General features: G+C 45.8%; 1 protein-coding gene across 6 annotated transcripts in view; it reads left to right on the forward strand.

The window, feature by feature from the left end:
• Positions 1–22886, forward strand: part of nos1apa (nitric oxide synthase 1 (neuronal) adaptor protein a) — a 394570-nt gene that overhangs the window by 259659 nt on the left and 112025 nt on the right. For all 6 annotated transcript variants that reach the window (XM_078218123.1, XM_078218124.1, XM_078218126.1 and 3 more), the window contains 2 exons: positions 8474–8615; positions 17945–18102. In XM_078218123.1, coding sequence (XP_078074249.1) covers positions 8474–8615; positions 17945–18102 — 300 coding nt within the window. The remainder of the gene's footprint in view (positions 1–8473; positions 8616–17944; positions 18103–22886) is intronic.

A 22886-nucleotide genomic window follows, 5' to 3' on the forward strand; every position in this document is an offset into this window, starting at 1 on the left:
GTACTGAGGGAGTGCTGCACTGTCGGAGAGGCAGTACTGAGGGACTGCTGCACTGTCGGATGGGCAGTACTGAGGGAGTGCTGCACTGTCGGATGGGCAGTACTGAAAGAGTGCTGCACTGTCGCATGGGCAGTACTGAGAGAGTGCTACATCCACATACAGGCAGTATTAAGGAAGTACTGCGCTGTCAAAGGGGCAGAACTGAGGCAATATTGCACTGCTGTAGGAACAGCACTGAGGGAGTGCTGCACTGTTGGAGGAGACATTAAATCAAGGTCCATTCTCTCCTCTGGTTGCTGTAACAGATCCTGTAGTACTGCTTAAAGATGAGAGGGAGCGTTCTCCCTTGTGTCTTGACCAACATTTATCGTTCAGCTAGAACCTTTTCATAACTGCAGATCCTTTATTTCATTGTTTTTTGTGAGATCCTATCTGCTGGGTCAATATTGAATGCTGTATTTCCCTATATCACAACAATGACCATATTTCAAAATAGTTAATTAGCCTTGAAATGCTGTGGGATATCCTGAAATTATAAAAGGCAATATACAAATGCAATTTTTTTTCCATTTCTTTCTATTAATATTAAACATGCCCAAGGAAATCTTCAGTGGCTGAGGAATGGAAAGATTGAAATTTATGAGAAAGCTAAGGTTGGATTTCTTTCATATTGTGGACCGTAAATTGTATAAATACTAAGAGTCTGGCAAATAAATTGTTTTCTTCTTCCTCCCTCTCCTGTTCCAGAATATATGTCATCTCCTTGTCTACTGTTAACATTATCATCAAATCACTGGTTTTAGTTTAATGCTTGTCAACAATGGAATTTTAACCAATCTTAAATGCTGTCTTACCAGAAGAAATAAATGCCCCGGCGTCTGTTTACACAATTCGTTTCCAAAAATGTGCTGCAATTATATTTCAACAGAAGTCTGCAGTCCATCAACGTTAGAGCTATGTCTGATGACACCTTTTTCTCCATCCCTGCCACACTCGCACTTCAGTTCATCTTTTGATCTTTATGTCTTTGTGTACGAACTCTCATTACCCCTGAACAACGACCCTGCAATAGTGCTGCTTTTGCAAATCTGCAAAATAGATCTAGAAATGGGAAATAAGAATAAATTATGGGGTGACATGATGGCACAGTGATTAGTGCTACTGTCTCACAGCGCCATAGACCCGGGTTCAATTACAGCATCAGATTACAGCAGTCTGCACATTCTCCCCGTGTCTGCATGGGTTTCCTCCGGATGCTCCGGTTTCCCCCCACCCTCCAAAGATGTGCGGGTTAGATGGATTGGCCATGCTAAATTGAACCTTAGCGTCAGGGGGATTAGCAGGCTAAATGTGACTGACAGGACAGCTCTAACCTCTGCAACAGCCAAGTGACATGAGGCTTCTGGTTGCACACACACTACGACAGCAACTGACATTTATGTGGCACCTTTGACGCCGTAAAACTTCCCGAGGCGCTTCGCAGAGAAAGAAATGTGACACCGGGCCACAAAAAGCAATTTTAGGTCAGATGTTTCAAAAGCTTAGTCAAAGGGCTGGGTTTTAAAGAGTGTCTTAATGGAAGAGTGCAAAGTAGAGAGGCAGAGAGGAGTAGGAGGAGCAACTGAAGGCACAGCCACCAGTGATGGAATAGTTACAATCGGGGAAAGCTCAAGAGGCTGGAATTAAGGAGAGAGATAGGTCAGAGGATTGTAGGACTGAGGAGCTTAAAGAGAGGCAAAGCTCTAACGCCATTTGAAAAGCAAGATGAGAATTTTAAGATTGGGGTGATGTTTAGTGAGTTTCTTCCCTGTACTCATCAACAGGACATGAAGGTCGCTTGCCTAGGCCAGCATTTATTGCCCATCCCTAATTGCCCTTGAGAAGGGGGTAGTGAGCCTCCTCCTTAACCGCTGCAGTCCATGTGGTATAGCTACACCCACACCTGCTATTAGGAAGGCTTTTGACCCAGCCACAGGGAAGGAACGGCGGCAATTTATTTCCAAGTCGGGATGGTGAGTGAGTGGCTTGGAGGGGAACTTGCAGGTGGTGGTGTTAAGACTCCACAGAGACTTCAGGCTGGAGTGTTTTGGATGACCTCATGTTTAGGGAGGGTAGGATGTGGGAGGAGAGTCAGGACATTTGAAGGTAACAAAGGCATGGATGAGGGTTTCAATAACAGATGAGCTATGGCATGAGTATCAGGTGATGTTTCAGTGATGGAAACAGGCGATGTTAGTGATGGCGTGGATATTTTATCAGGCTTTCGAAGAATTTGGCTCGGCCTCAGACAGTTGCTAAGGAGAGGGATGGAACCGGTAGTGTGAGAGGTCTAACCAGAGCTTTATAAAGGTTTTTCATAATCTCCCTGCGTTTTAATCAATGCCTCTATTTATGAAGCCCCAAACCCCATATGTTTTGCTAATCACTCTCTCAGTATATCCTGCCATTTTAAAAGCAATACACGTGCACCATCAGACCCCGCTGTTCCTGCACACTTTAGACTAGTGCCATTTCTAATAGCCTATGTCAAGTTGAGGGTGATTTTTAAAAATCATCTTCACTGTTTGTCAATTCAGATTTATTATTTTCAGCAATTCTGAATTTCTACTCTGCTCTCCATGATTCAAATCATTTATAGGCAACAAAAAAAAACAGTTGTCCAAACACTGACCCCATTGTCTTACTGGCTGAAAAATAACCTTTGTTGTTTTCTGTTCTAAAGCCATTTCTTTCATTCAATTGCACCTCTCTATTCCATGACCCTCAATTTTGTAACCAGTCTTTTATTTGGTATTTTATCAAACAACTTACTTAAAATCCATATAGACAGCATCCACCGCATTCCCAACCTTGTCTGTTACCTCACCAAAATATTCAGTTAGCTTAGTCAAATGTGATCTGTCTTTCAAAAATCATTGCTGGTTTTCATTAGTTCAAATCTCTCCAAGTGCTTGTTTTTCCCACTACGCTTCCTGAAGTAGTTGACTATCTCCTTTGTTTACTGACATTGAGGGAGAGATTATTGTCATCGCACCAGTTCACCAGATTCTCTTTCTCTTTCCTGTACTTGGTCTCGTCATTGTTTGAGATCCAACCTACTATGGTGGTGTCATCAGCAAACTTGAAAATGGAGTTGGAGTAGAATTTAGGCACACAGTCATAGGTGTGTAAGGAGTATAGTAAGGGGCTGAGGATACAGCCTTGTGGGGCAGTGGTGTTGAGAATGATTGTGGAGGAGGTGTTGTTGCCTATTCTTACTGATTGCGGTCTGTGGGTTAGGAAGTTTAGGATCCAGTCACAGAGGGAGAAGCCAAGCCCCAGGCCATGGAGTTTGGAGTTGAGTTTTGTTGGGAGAATGGTGTGAGGGTATTGGACTTGCTGGCAATGTCCTCTATGATCCAATAGTTTCACCCCTATGAGCTTGCACCTGTCTGTGAAGTAGCAGAGAGCTTCCTGCGGACTAGGGTCTTCAAGACCCCAGCAAGTCAGAGTCTTTCTAAGGGAAGATGAGAGAAATAGTACAATGCCACATATTTGACCACTCGGCTGGTAATTAAATAGAAGGGTTTAAGTAGGAGCACTCAACTTATTGATCTTTGTGCCAATTGAAATTCTCGTTTAAAACCACCTTTTGACCAAGCTTTTAGTCGCCCTTAGGCGGCACGGTAGCACAGTGGTTAGCACAGTGGTTAGCACTGCTGCTTCACAGCTCCAGGGTCCCGGGTTCGATTCCCGGCTCGGGTCACTGTCTGTGTGGAGTTTGCACATTCTCCTCGTGTCTGCGTGGGTTTCCTCCGGGTGCTCCGGTTTCCTCCCACAGTCCAAAGATGTGCGGGTTAGGTTGATTGGCCAGGTTAAAAATTGTCCCTTAGAGTCCTGGGATGCGTAGGTTAGAGGGATTAGCGGGTAAAATGTGTGGGGGTAGGGCCTGGGTGGGATTGTGGTCGGTGCAGACTCGATGGGCCGAATGGCCTCCTTCTGCACTGTAGGTTTCTATGTTTCTATGTTTCTTTATTTTGGCCCAGCATTCACTTTTATCTGATTGCTGTTCTGTGAAGCGCTTTGCAATATTATTCTATGTTCTAGACACAATTTAAATGGAAATTAGGATTGTTGTTGTACAAGCAGAAGTTTGGCAGGAACAGACACCTCTACATAATCATGCCTTTAATGGATGCTTGTTTCATTATTTTCATCATTGGAAAGCTTTTGGTTAATTAAATTGTGTTTCGATTCTAAACACCACATTCATAGCATCTCTGTTTTTCGCTGTGTCAATAACATTTCAAAAATAAATGAATTTTATAGATTATATTTCCTTGCTGTTCCAATTTTGCCTAAGTGTGATGAATTAATTTTCATGCTCACCTTTTTTTTAAAAAAAATTTCAAGGTGAGATTTTGCCCTGGGGTGCAGTGTGGGTCGCAGGTTTCTATCTATTGTACTCTGACATATAGAGGAAAATGTCATTTTCAATGACGGTCATAGATGATTGGATTGCTTTTGTGTGGAAGCAAATTTTCCTATTTGCATCATTAAACTATAAATTACCATTTTTTTGAAGAGTAGAATTGGTTACTTTATACAATTAGCAGATGTCAGATTACACTTGTGTTGAACAAATATGGGTTACTGATTTTAATATATATGGATGTGTGTGTGTATGTATGGATGTGTGTGTGTATGTATGGATGTGTGTGTGTATGTATGGATGTGTGTGTGTATGTATGAATGTGTTTGTGTATGTATATTGGGCAGAACTTTCAGGATGACAAGCAGTTGGCATTTGCCATCCTGAGAGTCAGCGCGCAACTTGCCCCCCTGCCTCTCAGAAGCCCACTGTCACCTCATGTTCAGTTGAGCTCTGATAGGCAATGGATGGGACTTCTGTCTGTTCTCGGAAGGAAGTACTGTCCATGAGAGTTGTCAGGAAATCTGATTGACCGACAACACTCCAATCCGTCCACAGAGATATACAGCACAGAAACAGGCCCATTGGCCCAACTCGTCCATGCTGTGTATAGGTACAGTGCTGCAGTGGGCACAAGAGGTACTGCAGCAGTCTGCCTGGAACTAAGTCCCGGGACCGTTCTTAAAGTAAATTGGAGGAGGGTCCCAGTGGCAGGAGGGTAAGAGATGCCCTGGGGAGTGGGGGGGGGGGCAATTACAGCATCAGGGGCCAGCCAGGGAGAAAGGGAGGGCCGGAGCTCTGGCATCAGAGGGGAAGGTGCCCCAAATCTGAAAGAGCCTTCGGATTGAGGCCCACCTGCTCAGAGGGGAGGAGGGTGGGGGGTGTGGATATAGATGTCCTTCAATGATTCCATCTGTGCATTTGTTGTTGGAACCATATATTGGCCAATAATAGATTAGGCCAGGACCACCCAAACTGTGGGCCTGGACCCTCTGTGGGGCCGTTAAATGAGATTTTGGGATTGTAAGCCTCGAGGCATTAATGGCTGCTGTGAATCTTGGACTGATTTCTGAGAGCCACAAGGCCCCTTCCATGATCTTCCTGTGGACGTGGCTTAATGCTTTGCACTCTGAGGCCCCATAGCTGCTGCAGACAACAACAATGAAGAGGTCGGAGAAGCTCTGTCTTTTCAACAACTCCCCATGCACGCACCCCACCCTCCATGACAGAGATGGGGAGTGAAGGAGGGGGAGATGAAGGGTGAAGGAGGGGGAGATGGTGGGAGATGGAGGGGGGAGATGGAAGTTGAAGGAGGGGGGAAAGGGGTCAAGAAAGCAGAAATGTGCATGAAGAGGAAATGTAGGCGATGGAGGGGGAGATTGGGAGATGGATAACAAGGGGCAGTGGTGGGGGTTTGAAGGAGGGGAGGTGGGTATGCTAGGCCCTTCCACTCCTGAAGCCCCCTGTCTTGTTCAATAGTGCTTGTCCCTGCACATTTTCTCCCCAGGGTCACACATCTATGCAATTAAATGGAATCCGGCTGCGAAAATATTTGGGAAGCACTGGGTTAAATCAAACATTATAACATTTTATTCACAAATGTTTGCTCTGTGTGCGAGCTGTTCCTGCAAAATCAAAAGAAATAGTTTTAAAAATATTAAAATGATGACATTTTCATTTGAGCAGGACTCACCATGTCCTGCGCAGTGACTGAAAGGTGTCTCTATTTTCCAATGTCAGTGACCAGCTCCAATGATTGGTCCTGAACAGTGCACTCTGCATGAGCATTTGCTTTCACTCTGTGCCAAAGGTGTGCAAACACTCACATCAGCCCATTTGTTGTTGCGACTGTGACATATGGGAACCAGAAGCTGAAATTAATGGTTTCAATTTTCCCAGCAGTGGGGTGAACTGAGAACTACCTGCATGATTATCAATTCTGGGCGGCTGTTTCCAGAATCTGATGGATGAGTTTTGAGTGCATGTGATTATTTTAAGTGCGCGTTAATGCAGGTTGTTATGAATCGCGACTGAATTAGTGGACTAATTTGAACACTGTGCTCTTGAAGCACTGAGGTAGAGTTGTACAGTTAAATACTGGCTCAGTCTCCTACTATGTGGCTTTAGTAATAAAAAAGGAGGAAACGAGGGAAAATGCTTAATCGATTGGAAATATGGCTGTAGATTAATTCACTCTCTTACAGCCAGTGTGTGTATAACGTAGGCCAAGGCTGAGTTGTAATCGCTCACCGAAGCACAGTAACCTTTATTGTCAGCAGGTTATGTTTGGGATTGTGCTCACATGTCTATTTGGAATGAAAGATTGTTGTAGCATTAAAAACAAATTGCGGAGAACTTCGAACTAAATGGTCAAAAGCCGCACGTGTCCCCGTAAAGTTCAGTAACTGGGACTGAAACGAGGAAATGTCCACTTCCTGCAGGCAGAAGCAATGGGAGAGAATACATTCCATGTTGCAGTGGGAACCCTTTGGTAGCCAGGTTCTGGGCATCCTATTGAGAGAGATTTGCACCTTCAGCAGCTTGTTAGCAAAAAATGAAATGGTGGTTTGATTGTTTGATGTGGTATTTATAGTGCAGCTCCTCATCTGAAAATGGTAACTGTAATGTGGATTTCAGCCAGGCAGTAAATACTCTGTTTACACTGTCTGGATGGAATGGCAAGCGTCCTGCCCAAGGGAGAACTCTGCACGCCTGGTCACACACCAGTACTAAGCAGGAAATACTTGGGGAAGGCACTGAAGAGAATCCCTAGACAGGAAGAAGAGAGGATAGGGCTCTACCAGAGAGTGGCGAATCTGTGGAATTCTTTGCCGCAGAAGGCTGTGGAGGACAAGTCATTGAATGTCTTTAAGACAGGGATAGATAGGTTCTTGATTAATAAGAGGATCAGGGATTATGGGGAAAAGGCAGGAGAATGGGGATGAGAAAATATCAGCCACGATTGAATGGCGGAGCAGACTCGATGGACCATGTGGCCTAATTCTGCTCCTATGTCTTATGGTCTTATGGGCTGGTGGTGTGGTATCCATTGGAACCATGAACACTTTATAAACTACCTTTGACCCATACTTTGCAAGCACTGTTCTCTCCCTGGCATTGCTCATGGTAGGTCGGATGAGGTACTGTTTGGTCAGCGCTGGCACACAATATATTATCCTGCTGCAGGGATTGAGCTTTCTTCTATTCAACGGCTGCGAAGCTTCCCTGTTTAATAAACAGAGTAGCAGAATAATCAAGAACGTGCCCTGGATCTGGTGAAGGAATTCTGCAGGGTGGGCTCATTCAGAATTTCTCTCCCATCCAAATCCAAATCCAGGGAGACATGTCCAGATTACTCTCCAGGCTAATGATTATTGCTAAGGAAATGGAAGCTGTCTGTGAATAATTAGCATATCCTCTCTACACAATGACTTCTGGAGACAACACAAAGAGCCTGTTGTAAATAAATACTTTTCATTAGAGAGACAGCCATAAATCTCATGGGTGGCACGGTGGCACAGTGGTTAACACTTCTGTCCCACAGCACCAGAGACCCGAGTTCAATTTTGACCTTGGGGTCACTGTCTGTGTGGAGTTTGCACGTTCTCCCCGTGTCTGCGGGAGTTTCCTTCGGGTGCTCCAGTTTCCTCCCACAGTCCAAAGATGTTCAGGTTAGGTGGATTGGCCATGCTAAATTGACCCTTCGTGGGATAAATATGTGGGGTTACGGGGATAGGGTCTGGTGAGATGCTCTGTCAGAGAGTTGGTACAGACTCGATGGGCCGAATGGCCTCCTTCTGCTCTGTGGGGATTTTATGATTCTGAGCGTTGTGGCCTTGCCAAGGAAGGGGAGGGAGCAACTCTGATTGTGAATGGGCCGCATTGTGCACATAATTGTTCTGTATTTCTTATTCGTATGAAACAATGATCCATATTACATCATCACCATTCTGAAAGCTTTATGATGTAAAGATTCTCACTATATTCATTCGCACAATGCCAGCTACAGCTCATTGAGGTGCACTGAGATAACAGTCTCCTTCTTCCTGCTCTCCATCACAGAGTCAAGCAATGAGGATAGTGCGAACTATAGGGCAAGCCTTTGAGGTGTGCCACAAGCTAAGTCTCCTACACGCTGAGCAAAATACAGCTGGAGAGGAAGACCACGAAAGTGAAGAAAGTGCTGAAAACAGCAATGACCCAGGTATGGCATTTTCATTATGTTCAATGACTTATTCTATGAGGGGAGAATGACCTTTTTAACTTTCTCCCAGTATTAAGTTCATTTTCGTGAGACTCTTCCGTCCTTGGTACAAAGGCAAAACACCAACTGCTGTCCAATTCGAAAGTTCTTTACTCTTCTTACATATGCAAGCTGGCAAGCCTTTGCTGCGTAACCTCCATTCAGTGCTGGGAGTCAGGTAGCAAAGGCGCGCTGAATAATGGGACAGTCCCCCTTTATGTATTTTTACAATTCTCATAGTCACATACGGTTTGATACAATATAGCTGATCACAAGACACCCTTTGTTCTAGTCAGGATAACTACATCTAAGGTCGTAATATGGTTATGTTGAAAGAAAGAGAACTGTTAATGGGTAATCTCGTTAATCACAGATGTCTTAAGCTTGTCATTTTGAATTCAACTCACAGCAGCATGCGATATTTAACCCCATAATATCTCATTCCCTCCTTTTATCATTTCATGATAATTTAAACCTTTAGAGAGGAGTTTGGGCTCTGTTATAGGCCAGGCATCGACAAACACATTGTAGCGAGAGCAGTAATAAGCAAACCACCAGAATAATGATTCCCAAATGCATTGGCATTCCTCCCCAGTCCCCAAAAAGGTAACCAAAGGGCCACCAGTCGGGGGATTGTAGTCCTTGACTTTCTGCCCCTCGGTTCTAATTTTGTCAGCCGTCTTTTTAATATGCTCAGCTAAATCAGTGATATTGTCGGAGGAGTCTGGAATGTATGTACAGCACTCAGAGCCTATTAGGGCGAAGGTGCCTCCGGTAGCCGCCAACAAGTAATCTAAAGCCATTCGATTTTGGAGTGCCACCGTCCGTGTAGCTACGACTTCAGCTGAAACTGCTGAGATAGCGGTGCTCACATCCTTTAATCCATCCGCAGTATCATTAGCTATTTTCTCAAGAGCAGATGCCATACTGATCAGCTCTCGAGCCGCCTTTGCTATCCCATAGGCAGGAAAGGCTATCATCCAAAATCGTTCAGCTTCGGTTATGGCCCGTTTAGATCTCAACAGGTGTATCTTGGGGTGAAGATGTAGGGAGTCATAATGTCGGACATAGGGGACCACATATGCTTGATAGCAAGATCCAGAGAAGTCCCAGGGAAGCCAAGGATAGGCGTTATCTCCACAGACAAAATAGGTGCCATTGTACGCTACCATGTTGTTTAAGAGAACTGGGTCGAGTTGGAATGGAGCCCCCACAGTAGTCCAAAATGATTTGGCTGTAGGGCAATGGACTTTGGGCCTGAGCTTTACCATACTACTACTGGGACTGGTGACATTAAGCTGCTGAATGCAGTAGCTACGGCCAATGGATTTGGTTCAGTTTCTTATCAGACAGATGGATCCCCTTTGTTGATTGTTTACAATGAAGTGGGGTGGAGAGTCTGACCTATTATAGTTGGGCTGGTAATGTTTCTTAAAAGTCAATAAAGTACATCCCCCCCTTCTTCATTGTAGAGACATCACTGCTGATGTCAATTAGCCAATTTCCTCCCGTGGTCTGGGCCCCTTTTCTTATTCCGTCCTTAGTCCCGTTTTGATACAAAATCCACTCTATCATTTCCTTGGTTTCGAGAGGAATAGGGAACAGGGGGATCCTCTCTTTGGCCTGTGGTGGTATGTGTGAGCAGACCCAACACCTGCTTACATTAAACTTTACAGCATACTCATAAGACATGTACAAAAAGGTGTTAAAGTGAAATTGTCCATTAGTCAGTCCAGCTTTCAGGCTTCCTTTCCGCTGTTCCGGTTGTCCTGGTGCCAGGAAAATAGCTGAAAGGCTGAAGACGGTGAAGATAAACTTCATGATTTAGTAGTGGATGTTGGTGTCCACCATTTACAGTCACTCAGATGTATCCAGCAAGGTTGTCCTTGAACCTTGATTGCAGTTGGAGTCTGGAGGAGAACTTGGAACGGGCCTTTCCATCGTGGCCCAAGTTTGGGTCGATCCCAGTTTTCAATTAGCACGAGGTCTCCTATCTGTGGTCCAGGAAAGTAGTCCTGTGGGTCAGAATCTTGATCCGGTGTCCGTGGGCACTGTACCTGTGAATGAAGAAACTCTAAAGACGAGGTTAGCTGTCGGAAGTACATCTGCATTTAGTCTCCCATAATGTGTAAATCTATCTGGGTGGGCGGGCTTGTATTTGCATCCCAGGGCATCCTGCTTGGTTTACCATAGATTATCTCCGCAGTCGATAGTCCAGTGATAGAGTGGGGTGTTATTCTCATGTGGTAGAGGGCTAAGGGTAAGACTTTTAACCAATTTAGACCGGTTTCAGATGATAGCTTGGTTAGCTTAGCTTTAAGGGCCCCATTGGCTCTTTCCACTATCCCTGCTGCCTGAGGATGGTACTCACAGTGGAACTGCTGCTGAATGTGTAATGTGTCACACAGTTCCTTATTAATTTTCCCTATGAAATGGGGGCCATTGTCCGAGCTAATCTGTTGGGGTACACCGAATCTCGGTATTATTTCTGTTATTAATAACTCTACTACTTTCGAGGCCTTGTTATTTGTAGTTGGGAAAGCCTCTATTCATCTACTAAACACATCAACAATTACAAGACAATACTTATAATATTGCACACGTGGTAATTCGATAAAATCCAACTGAATACAATCAAATGGGCCACCCGGCAAGGGTGTTTTCCCTGGCGAGCACTTTATGCCTTGGCCAATGTTATTTTGTTGGCAGGTTAAGCATGATGCTATGCGAGACTGAGCAGCCTCGGCTAGTCGGGGGTGCCACCAGGTACGAAGCAATATTCCACTCATTCCCTCCTTTCCCAGGTGGGTGTCAGACTGTAGACAATCAATTAATAAAGGCAGTAATGCATCCGGAATACAAACTTGGCCTGCTGGAGTAACCCAGAGGCCTGATGACGCAGAATGCGAACATCCATGCGTCTTCCAAAGATCGTGTTCAGAAGCAGGGGCGTCCCCCTGTAAGCGCTGAATAGTGACTATATCTGGCATGCCCGGTGTGTTCAAAGAAGGCGAGCGATTTATCGCCTGTTTATTCATGGAGGGTACTATGTTAGTTTGGGCTGTTGCAGCCTTTTTGGCGGCATAGTCAGCCCTGGCATTACTCCTGGTCACTGCCGAGTCATCGGCGGCGTGGGCGGTACATTCAATAATGGCCAGTTGTTTAGGGAGGAGGATGGCTTGGAGAAGATTGCGAACATAAGGAGAGTTTTGGATGGGAGTCCCCGAAGAGGTAAGGAAACCTCTTTGGGTCCATAATTGGCCGAAATCGTGGGTGACCCCGAAAGCATAACAGGAGTCGATATAAATGTTTGCGGATTTGTTCGCAGCGAGGATGCAGGCGCGGATGAGGGCAAATAGTTCGGCCTTTTGGGCGGAGATGGAAGGTTGGAATGTGGCCGCCTCCAGGGTGGTAGTATTGTTTACAACTGAGTAGCCAGAAATGGGTCTCTCAGAGGGGGAGAGGGAGGAACTGCCATCAACAAACATGGTAAGGTCAGGGAAAGGGAGGGGAAAGTCTGTAAGATCCAGACGAGGGGAGGTTAGAAAATGATTACTAAGTAAACAATCATGTGGGGGTTCCGGGAGTTCATCTGGAGGAGCGGTCAGGAATGTGGCAGGATTAATAGTGGAGCAGAAGGAGAAAGTCAAGAGTGGGTTATTAAGGAGTGCAACTTTGTAACGACTTAACAAAGCCTGGGTTAGATGCTGAGTCTGATGGGAGGTAAGAAGGGCCACCACGGCGTGTGAGGTAAAAATGGTGAGGGGCTGGTGGAGGGTAATATTAGCAGCTGCCGTCACCAAAGAATAGATCGCCGGGAGGAACTGTGAGCAAGGGGGAAGCAAGGGCAACGGGATCAAAACAAGTGGAATAGTATGCAACGGGCCATCGGCGGTCCCCATGAATCTGGGTCAGGATTCCAGTGGCACATCCTTCCATGACATTAACGTAAAGCTCCCTTTCCAACCTCTCTTGTTCTGCTCTATCTCTTTTGTCCTTCTCATACTTCTCACATTCCCACTTCAACATTTCCCAAGTTTTGGGTTTCCCTTCATCATCACATTCACTGATCCCTCTCCTACGTGCATTATCCTCCCAGCTAGCCAGCTTTGATTTTTCGGTTAGTTCATCGGCTTTCTTTCTCCATAAAGACATTAAAACTTTCCATTTACTTCCCGCATTACGTTTCCAAATAGCCTCCTCTGCTTTAATACCCTTATCCAAATCCCAAGTTCCCCCTAATGGCCAATTTTCCTTTCCCAACTTTTTGTTTAAACACCCTGACAAGCGTCTGAGTCGCTCCTCGTCCTTTGGGTTTTCACGACACATTTTATGTAAAGGGGTCCCATCCCCTGACTTATCCAAAGTTGGACCCATTGTTAGAAGACTTTGGCCACTTGTGCTTCACGATCTTCAGTGTCCTGTTGTCCCTACGCCCACTTCATAGTCCTGACCTTCGCATGGGGGATTTCCCCTCTTAACAACCGCTCTAAGGCTGGGAGTTTGAGACAGGTACTTCCTTTCGATCGGCACAAGTAGTCACATTTCCAACTTTACCTACCTAATTCCCACCCTTTTTTATGTCTCAGAGGACTCGAACCTCAAATTCTACCGACCTAGGGACTCGAACCTCGGTCAACCGGGGGACTCAAAACCTCCCAGTTTTGATATACCAAAGTCCTGGGGACTCTAACCTCCAGGTACGTGTGGGGGACTTGAACCTCAGTTATCTGACTGAATAAACCTGGGGACTCTAACCACCCGGTGTAGGACTATCAAGGACATAAGTTGCCTCTGGGTTCCGTCAATACAGGGCCTCGGGGGATGAGGGGTCAACTGGGTATTAGTTCAGTGAGAGAGACCAAGGTTGATCTTACCTTGTGGGCCCGTCCATCTCACGTCACCGACACCCAGATGATCGCTTGTTCAGTCCACCTCGGAGGATATCTGTATATGTTGGAACAGTGCTCGCAGCGCCAATTATTACGTTCATTTTCGTGAGACTCTTCCGTCCTTGATACAAAGGCAAAACACCAACCGCTGCCCAATTCGAAAGTTCTTTATTCTTCTTACATATGCAAGCTGGCAAGCCTTTGCTACGTAACCTCCACTCAGTGCTGGGAGTCAGGCAGCAAAGGCGCACTGAATAATGGGACAGTCCCCCTTTATGTATTTTTACAATTCTCATAATCACATGCGGTTTGATACAATATAGCTGATCACAAGACACCCTTTGTTCTCATCAGGTTAACTACATCTAAGGTCGTAATATGGTTATGTTGAAAGAAAGAGAACTGTTAATGGGTAATCTCGTTAATCACAGATGTCTTAAGCTTGTCATTTCGAATTCAACTCACAGCAGCATGCGATATTTAACCCCATAATATCTCACCACGGAAACATCTAATGGACCCCTGAGCTGTAGGTAACCATAGTAACCCATGTCCCCATTCAATGTGACTCGGGGTGGGACTTTCCGGCCGTGCTCAGCCCAGGCCGGAAAATCCCACCTGAGGTCAACGGACCTTTGCATGGTTCATGTCCCGCCCGCTATGACTCCCGTGGCAGGTGGAACAGGGAAATTCTGCCCCGGGTGACCAAAGAAGGACTTTAACAAATATATATATTTTTTCTTGAAATAGAAAATCACCAATTTTCTTATTTAAGCATCCCACTCGCTGAACAGTTAGTGATTTGTTTTATTTTGTTGCTTACCTTTAGAGGTCCCAATGGCCTGTAGCAGCCATTGTCTTTGACCCCAGTCACAAGCTACATACCCATACCAGTGAATCCACCTCTTCATGGCCACTCTCTCTGGTTGTTTAAGCCTCATCTTCCTGTCTGACCTTGAGCAGAGGATCCGACCTGCTGTCCGAGCAGTTCGTCTGATCTTCAGACATTGTTACTCATGTGTTCTCCTGACCAGCCTCTCATCTTCCATTAACACCGGCTGATCTAAAACTCATATCCTATTCCATTCCAAGTGCTGTTGAGCAGAACTTTGCTTATTTGGTGGTTTGGGGGGGAGGGGGGGGGGGGGGGGGGTGGGGGGGTGGTGAGCTGTAAAATTGCGTGAATGCCTTTTTTGCAGCCTACCTACCTACCCTGATTTGGCTGTGATTTAGCAGGTGGTGGGCGAGGTCTTGTGCGATCCGCTCACTCTCATGCTAACTGAGGCCCACAAATGGCTAACTAAGCATGTGCTTTTCCAGGGCCACTAACTGCCAGGCTGCAATCTTTCAGCCCGAGGAGGTCAGTGCCAGATGGGAAGTCTGGCAGGCAACCCTGCTTGTGCCTTGGGTGGAGAAGAGGAAGGGGTACATTCTACGTGCACTGCTCTTAAAATGTAGTAACACCACACCACCTCCCCCTCCCGCAACACCTCTGGGCACCCCATCTCCCTGAGCCCATTCATCCCAACTCTCCTCCCTCTCATCCTCTTCCACACCCAGCCCTCATATCCTCCTCTCCTGGCCCTGCCAAGAACAGTCCCTCCTCCCCAACACGCCCTCCAAATTTACCTGACACCCAGCTCCTGACTCTTCGTCGTCAGGGACTGGATGCAGTTCCAGTAGTGGCCACCGCTCCCAGTGGTGTTACTGAGACCAGAGAGCTGCCAGCCAATCAGATTTGAATGGTGCAGAAAGCCTGTCTCAAGCCGGTTACCGCTCCACGGAGCTATTTCACGGCGACTTTATCACTGGCGAGGAAGGAAATGCCACCATCATCATCCCAATCCTCCCTGACCTGGAGTATTGGGTCTAGAATTTTCAACCTTGAGTCCTTTTTTTTTGTATTCAATCATGGGATGTGGGCATCCCTGGCTGGGCCAGCATTTATTGCCATCCTTAATTGCCCTTGAACTGAGGGCCATTTCAGAGGGCATTTGAGAGTCAACCACATTGCTGTGGCTGTGGAGTCACATGTAGACCAGACTAGGTAAGGACGGCAGATTTCCTTCCCTAACCAGATGGGTTTTTACAACAATCGACAATGGATTCGTGGTCATCAATAGACTTCTAATCCCAGATTTTTACTGAATCATCATGGCTCAAAACATTGGCTCTGTTCTCTCTCCACAGATGTTGTCAGACCTGCTGAGATGTTCCAGTATGTTCTGTTATTGTTATATACATGCTTGACTTCTGTGAAAAGCATGTGCTATGCAGACTAGCTTTACCGGATGGTGTATAGCAAGAAGCAGCTCATTCACGAGGATAGAAATATCAGTGGTGGGAGTTAATCCCTGTGTACATACACATTGCAGGATTGTACTTTCATCTTTTAGCACAACACTTCAAATTGGTCTGTGGAAATCAAAAAATAATGTTACATATAGCCTTAAGGTGCTATTGTTTAAAAGAGCAATTTCCGTTTAAATTTACACAGTGTACACTTAAACAGTTGATTAAGGCCCTAATACCTTTTCAGATGCTTATCTGTTTGTCATCTGAACAGGACAGACTAATACCTGGCTGTTCACTAACTGCTGGACACCAGCCATTGTAAATATCCAATTTCAGTTGCTGTAAGCTGGATTATTACAGTTATTATAAAAACATAATTAACTTAAATGAGGTTATTAATCACACCAGAGTCTGTCTGCATTCATAAAACATATTGGCGCCATTTTTCTGTCATGCAGAATGGGCATATGGGGCTCCTCTGAAGCTATCAGAAGTGTGAAGGCTCAATGGATTCTTATGGGGATCACCATTATCATTTTGCAGCCAGGGCTATTCCCAGTGTCTGGGAGGCCAAAGAATCCATAGGGTGGCACTGATCAACAAAGGGGAGGCAGGGGTGGCAGAGGGAGTTGACAGGGCAGCTTAGTTAGATCATAGAATCTTGAAAGTGCAGAAGGAGGCCATTTGGCCCATCGAGTCTGCACCAACTCTCTGACAAAGTATCTTACCCAGGCCATCTCCCCCATCCTATTCCCGTAACCCTGCACATTCACCATGGCTAATCCATCTAACCTACACATCTTGGGACACTTTGGACTCAAATAGATAAGTAAGATTCAAATAGAAAATGTATCAAAACCACTATTAGTTTCAGCAAATTAGAGTTTTGTTCCGTTTCACCCGCTCCCACTTCTCGGACGATTTACACGTGTGTTGGGGCAGAGGATGTATTGAAAGAGTACCTTAGATTATTGAATATTTTCTTCCTTCAAATTTATAATAAATTATTGCAAATTGACTGCTGTTAATCAGTTCATCAATGGAGACATTTAAAAAGCATGTACAGCAGCAAGGAGCTGCCCAAGTCCAAAGATGTGTAGGTTAGGTGGATTGGCCATGCTAAATTGCCCCTTAGGATCAGGGGGACTAGCAAGGTAAATAAGCGGGGTTACAGGGATAAGGGCTGGTTGGGATTGTTGTTGTTGGTGCAGGCTCAAATGGGCCAAATTGCCTCCTTCTGCACTGTAGTGATTCTAGTTAATGAAGCCGTATGGCTCAAAATTCCCCCATGAATCAAAAGAGTGCGTATGCTCACTCGCAACTACTGATCCCTTTAACTAGCCCTTAGAGTGGCCCCCATACTGTCCGTGTTTTGTGGACGGTTTGAGGGAATAGTGCAGATTGATGTGAAGATCACTTGATTCTCCCATCTCAATAATTCAGTCAGGTCTCCGACTGTTTCTGGCATTGGCTGCCTAAACTGAGATCATCTGAAAATTGGAATGGGCCGACCATTAGCAGAAAGTAGTCTTTTTTTTTGTTTTGCTTCAATTTCTGTTCCACTGCCTGTTTCCAGGTAGCACGAGGGCATCGATTTCAAATTGGTGGAAATCAAATCTGGCGCACACCAGGAAGTGAGACCAGGAGCTTCCTGTGGGGAATCCTTAGGCCCCTGCTCCTGTCTGCAACATCGGCTAGAGCGAGGGTCCCCAGAAAGGGTGTTAAACCCCTCATTCATACCACTTGGGAGTTTCGCACCTGTTTCAAGCGTCTAAATGAACCCTGAAATAATCACCTGACCCAATATCGGGTCAAAGGTCTTCCAGCCCTCTATTGGGCGTGAGACCTGAGTCTCCAAAATTGGTCTTGCACCCATTATACGCTGCTAAGATGGAGATGAGCGTGTTGAATGGTAGAATGGACACAATGAGGTCCTGTATCTAACCCTATATTTCTACTTAAGTCAGGTCATCACTCATCTCGAAACATACTAAGTTGGCTCTTTCTAAATCGTTTCTATTTTTGCTGGGTGTGTGTTTATTTCTGCATCTCCCAGTGTCTCATACTGATTAATCCTTTGTGTTTCTTTGTGGTCGGCGGCAGTTCAACAGCTCACTGACGTAGAGAAAGAGGCTTCAGAAGAGACTGATATAGACGCCATTGATCCGCCTCTACATGACGGTACGGAGGCTGATTTCAGCCGAGGTGTGACTGACTTGGACGCGGTACACAAAGAACAGGACCTTCACAAAGTCAAAAAGGTAAGTTTAAAGCTGTCCTTTCAGCCGTCCAGCTTTTGCCACATGAGGGGTGACTCTATTGATGCCTGGGTCCTTAGAAACCACATTACTCTTGGGAGGCGATTCCTGGTGTGGTTAATCCTTTTATAATGCATTTTGCTGCTATTTTGAAGCAGCCTGCTTTCTGCTTCATGTCTACAGAATGACAAGCACATCTAATCCAGTTAGTTTGCAACATTTATACAGCGGCGGATACTTCGTTACAAAGCAGAAACGCTTGGGAGATACCTCCTGGGTTGTGTTTGTCCGTGGTGATGCCCACACTTTGTGAAGTGAAGTCAGGAACTAAGTTGGGAATGAGTCAATGAAGTCGGGAACTAAGTTGGGAATGAGTCAATGAAGTCGGGAACTAAGTTAGGAGGACATTTAGGGCAGCACGGTGGCACAGTGGTTAACACTGCTGCCTCTCAGCGCCAGGGACCGAGGTTCAATTCCAGCCTCGGGTCACCGTCTTTGCGGAGTTTGCACATTTTCCCTGTGTCTGTGTACATTTCCTCCAGGTGCTCCAGTTTCCTCCCACACTCCAAAGATGTGCAGGTTAGGTTGATTGGCCATGATAAATTGCCCCTTAGTGTCAGAGGATTAGCAGGGTAGATACGTAGGGTTACGGGGATAGGGCCTGGGTGGGATTATTGTTGGTGCAGACTCGATGGGCTGAATGGCCTCCTTCTGCACTGTAGGGATTTTGTGACTCTATAATTCTATAATTTGAATGGAAGGTCAGAAGTGAAAATTCTCCTTTTGAAGGGACTTGAATGCTATGTTCAGCCCAGCCTGCTCTGCCGCTCGATAATCATGGAATCCAGCAGGAGGTCATTCGGCCTATAGTGTCTCTGCTAGATCTTTGAATTAGTTATCCAGTTAGCCCTATTCCCTATTCTTTCTCCATAACTGTGGTGATTGTACCTTTAAGGGCTACACAAGAAAGTAAGGGTCACCTGGCATGGGTGACCAAAGAGTAGGGAATCACCTCAGCGGGGAGGAGTTCTCTTAGGCACAAGTATTTTTAGAACTCACTGCAGACATAATGCTGCTCTTGAACATCACTAAATAAATCCCTTTTTGTTCACCAATGAAGTCTCTGAAAGTGCATCATTACAGTAACCCTGCGAACATTTCCTTTCCAAATATTTGTGTCACGGTCAGGAAGTGTCTCAGGTTGTGTGTCAGTCTGTCCAGGTTGAGAAAGTGATATGGGAACACATTGTTCTGTGACTGAGGATTGACCAGAGGCCTTCATAGAATCCCTACATTGCAGAAGGAGGCCATTCAGCCCATTGAGTGTGCCAACTCTCTCTGATAGACCATCTTACCCAGGCCCTATCCCTGTAACCCCACATATTTACCCCACTAGTCCCCCTAAACCTACACACCTTTGGACACTAAGTGTCAATCTATCATGGTCAATCCACCTAACCCACGCATCTTTGGACTGTGGGAGGAAACCGGAGCACCCGGAGAAAACCCACGCAGACACGGGGAGATTGTGGAAACTCCACACAATGACCCGAGGCCGGAATTGAACCTGGGTCCCTGGCGCTGTGAGACAGCAGTGCTAACCACTGTGCCACCGTACCACCCTTCTTGCTGAAGAGAGCGAGATTTTGAAACTTGGACCAGCAAGGTCCTCTAATTTCCTAAAGTAAGCCCATCTGCAGTGCATTTGAACAGCTTTTTGATAAGTGTGATCTCCCAGAATATGGCCATGGGTTTTATACAGCCAGTTGACCAATAAGAACCATTTATACCGACTATCTGCTAATGGAGATCTGTCAACGCAACTGTTATAATTCAGACACTTAAAAACAATGGACTGAAAGCTTACGGTCAATATTAATGAGCCAATACTCAATTGATTTACTGACTTGAAATTGCTATTCCCCTTATTTTAGCAGGGGCATTAACAATGTGCACATGATAAACACACTCGAACCTTTTCATGAAAGAGTGGGGAAACAGGCAGAGAGAAAAGAAAGTCTCTGGGATAACTGATGGTTTTAAATATTGCTATGGGTGTTTCCTTTACTTTCATCCAACAGTCAGTCCAAGCATTTGCTCCCTCCCACCCCATTCCCAAATGTGCAACACCTCTGTCAGACAAGGGATAAAATACAGCTGGCTGTAGAATGTCATGTATGAACATCTGTGGACACCTGAGGCCAGTGTAATCCCACTGTCCATCCACTAAGTAATCCCCCCCGAGCATCCATAAGCTGAGAGGTGGTGCTGCCCTGCAGAAATAATGTGTAGAGGATGAGCGTCAGCAGCTGATAATTTGCATAACATAAAGAACTAAATGTTGCCTGCAGCATTGCTGATCTCCTGGTAGCTTTAACAGAACCTGGTTTGTTGTTCAAGGCTCAGTGCAAGCTCAGGATTTGTCTGGTTACGCTCCTATTTAACACCTTGGGATGCTCTACTACATTCGGGGTGCTATGTGAATGCAAGTTGTTGTTGGCCTAAGCCAATTAGCCATCATTTTCCCAAAAGGCCTTATGAATGGCATGGTGGGCGGCACGGTGGCACAGTGGTTAGCACTGCTGCCCCTCAGCGCCAGGGACCCAGGTTCAATTCTGGCCCCGGGTCACCGTCTGTGTGGAGTTTGCACGTTCTCTCCGTGTCTGCATGGGTTTTCTCCGGCTGTTCCGGTTTCCTCCCACAGTCCAAAGATGTGCAGGTCAGGTGGATTGGCCATGCTAAATTGCCCCTTAGTGTAGGTTAGAGGGATTTGTACGGTAAATATGTGTGGTTATGGGGATAGGGCCTGAGTAGAATGCTCTGTTGGAGAGTTGGTGCAGACTCGATGGACCAAATGGCCTCCTTCTGCACTCCTCTTCCTTACGAACTGAGACCACTGCAGATTGACAAATTCCAATACTCAGTCAAGGAAAGGAATAAGCCAGGAAGTTAACCAGCTTATTATTTTGATTTTGTCTTATTTGCCAGTAAAGAGAGTGTGACTCTCAGCCAGTTTGGGCTGGAGGATTCGGATTGGGGTCTTTGTAGCCTTATTTTCAACCTGTGCTTGTGTCTAAGGAAGTTTGAGTAGGGTCTTAACGCTGTCATCTCCCTGAGCATGTGGGCTGCATTGTCCTAGGCTCAAGGGAAATTTTGGAAGATGTGCGTTGGGTCACCTCACTGAGGCATCCCTGCTCCCAAGTGCTTTTCCAGAAGCAGAAATCCAATGAAGGATGATCATGAGCCACTGATCCTCATGCTTCCATGCCGGAAGTGATTGTCCAATGGTGCACCTTTTTCTTTTAATGTGGCGGTGGGGGAGAATGCAAGAAGGAATGACATTGTCAACAGCTTTCAGTTAATGAAAGCATCAGGAACAACTGGAGGCTGCATGAGTGAATAGTCCGCCACTCATACATGTGAAGAAGCCTGCTTTTCACCCAGTCAGAAATAATGGGCAGTGAAGGGATAGTGTAACTGCAGATATTCATTTGTGCTTTGCAGCGGTCATCACTAATGTGCAGACTGCAATCAACCAACTTATTAAAGACTGGCCACTGAAGCCGAGACTGCCCTTGGGGTAAATCTCCCGCTCCCGCCAACCGCAGGACAATTCACAGACCATTGAAAGTTCTATTGTCTTCAGGCGGAAATTTTCGGTGCCGGGGGAGGGGGGTGACGGGAAGTCCTGCGCAAAGTCTACATCATAGAATAGAATTCTTACAGCGCAGAAGGAAGCCATTCGGCCCACCGACCAGAATCCCACTCAGGCCCTATTCCCGTTACCCCACACATTTATCCTGCTAATCCCCCTGATACTAGGGTCAATTTTAGCATGGCCAATCAACCTAGCCCGCACATCTTTGGACTGTGGGAGGAAACTGGAGCACCCGGAGGAAACCTACGCAGACACGGGGAGAAAGTGCAAACTCCACACAGACAGTGACCTGAGGCCAGGATTGAACCCAGGTCCCTGTCGCTGTGAGGCAACAGTGATAACCACTGTGCCAAACATGGCACAGGCAGTCCCAATCTTCTACAGTTACTATTGAGATTTGAACCTTAACTTGCCATTTCCCCTCTGTAGTCAGTTTGTTGTCACAAGTGAGTGTTATTCGCAAATCAACAATCTATTTGTTTGTTTTTTTACAAGCACTCAGCAGAGCCAGTACTGATTAAGTGCAGAATTTCTACAGATTTGTGTGTATGTGGAACCAATGTGCAAAGCTCATCCATTGCTGCACTCCAAAGGGTTCCTGTTTGCTTGAAGGAATTCTCCCCTGAGTTTACCTCATGCCTTTGGGTATCACCAGAATATAAAACCACCGCTCACTTAAATTAATGTTTGGCTTGTCAGTCAAACATTGCGTTGCTGTTGCCTTTGACTTACTGAAGTGGCTCTCCAGATGTGGGAGGTGTAGCCTTGCTTCGACATTCAGTCATCATGTCACTCTCAATAGGAGTCACGCCACGAGTGAAGGGAATGTGGCATTAATGGCTGTAGCCTTTCTGTAGTGAAGTGGTGACAATCTCACAGTCTGAGCTCCTCAAGGAACTGCACAATTTACTTGAGCAAAAAGTTGGAAGTTTTGAAGCAATGGTACATTTCTGGATCATTCTCCTCGTGCACCTGTTATTTTTACTTTTTGATTGCTCTTAATAGTTTACCCAGTGCGTAAAGAATCTTTGTATGTGTGAGTGACAGTGAAATTGCTTCAGTGTCAGATAAAAGGGGGGAAGAGAAAAGGATTTTCTTCAGCCGCATAGACTGTTGGGGGAACAATCAT

The sequence above is a fragment of the Mustelus asterias genome, chromosome 8, assembly GCF_964213995.1.
Source record: "Mustelus asterias chromosome 8, sMusAst1.hap1.1, whole genome shotgun sequence".
Lineage (NCBI taxonomy): Eukaryota > Metazoa > Chordata > Chondrichthyes > Carcharhiniformes > Triakidae > Mustelus > Mustelus asterias.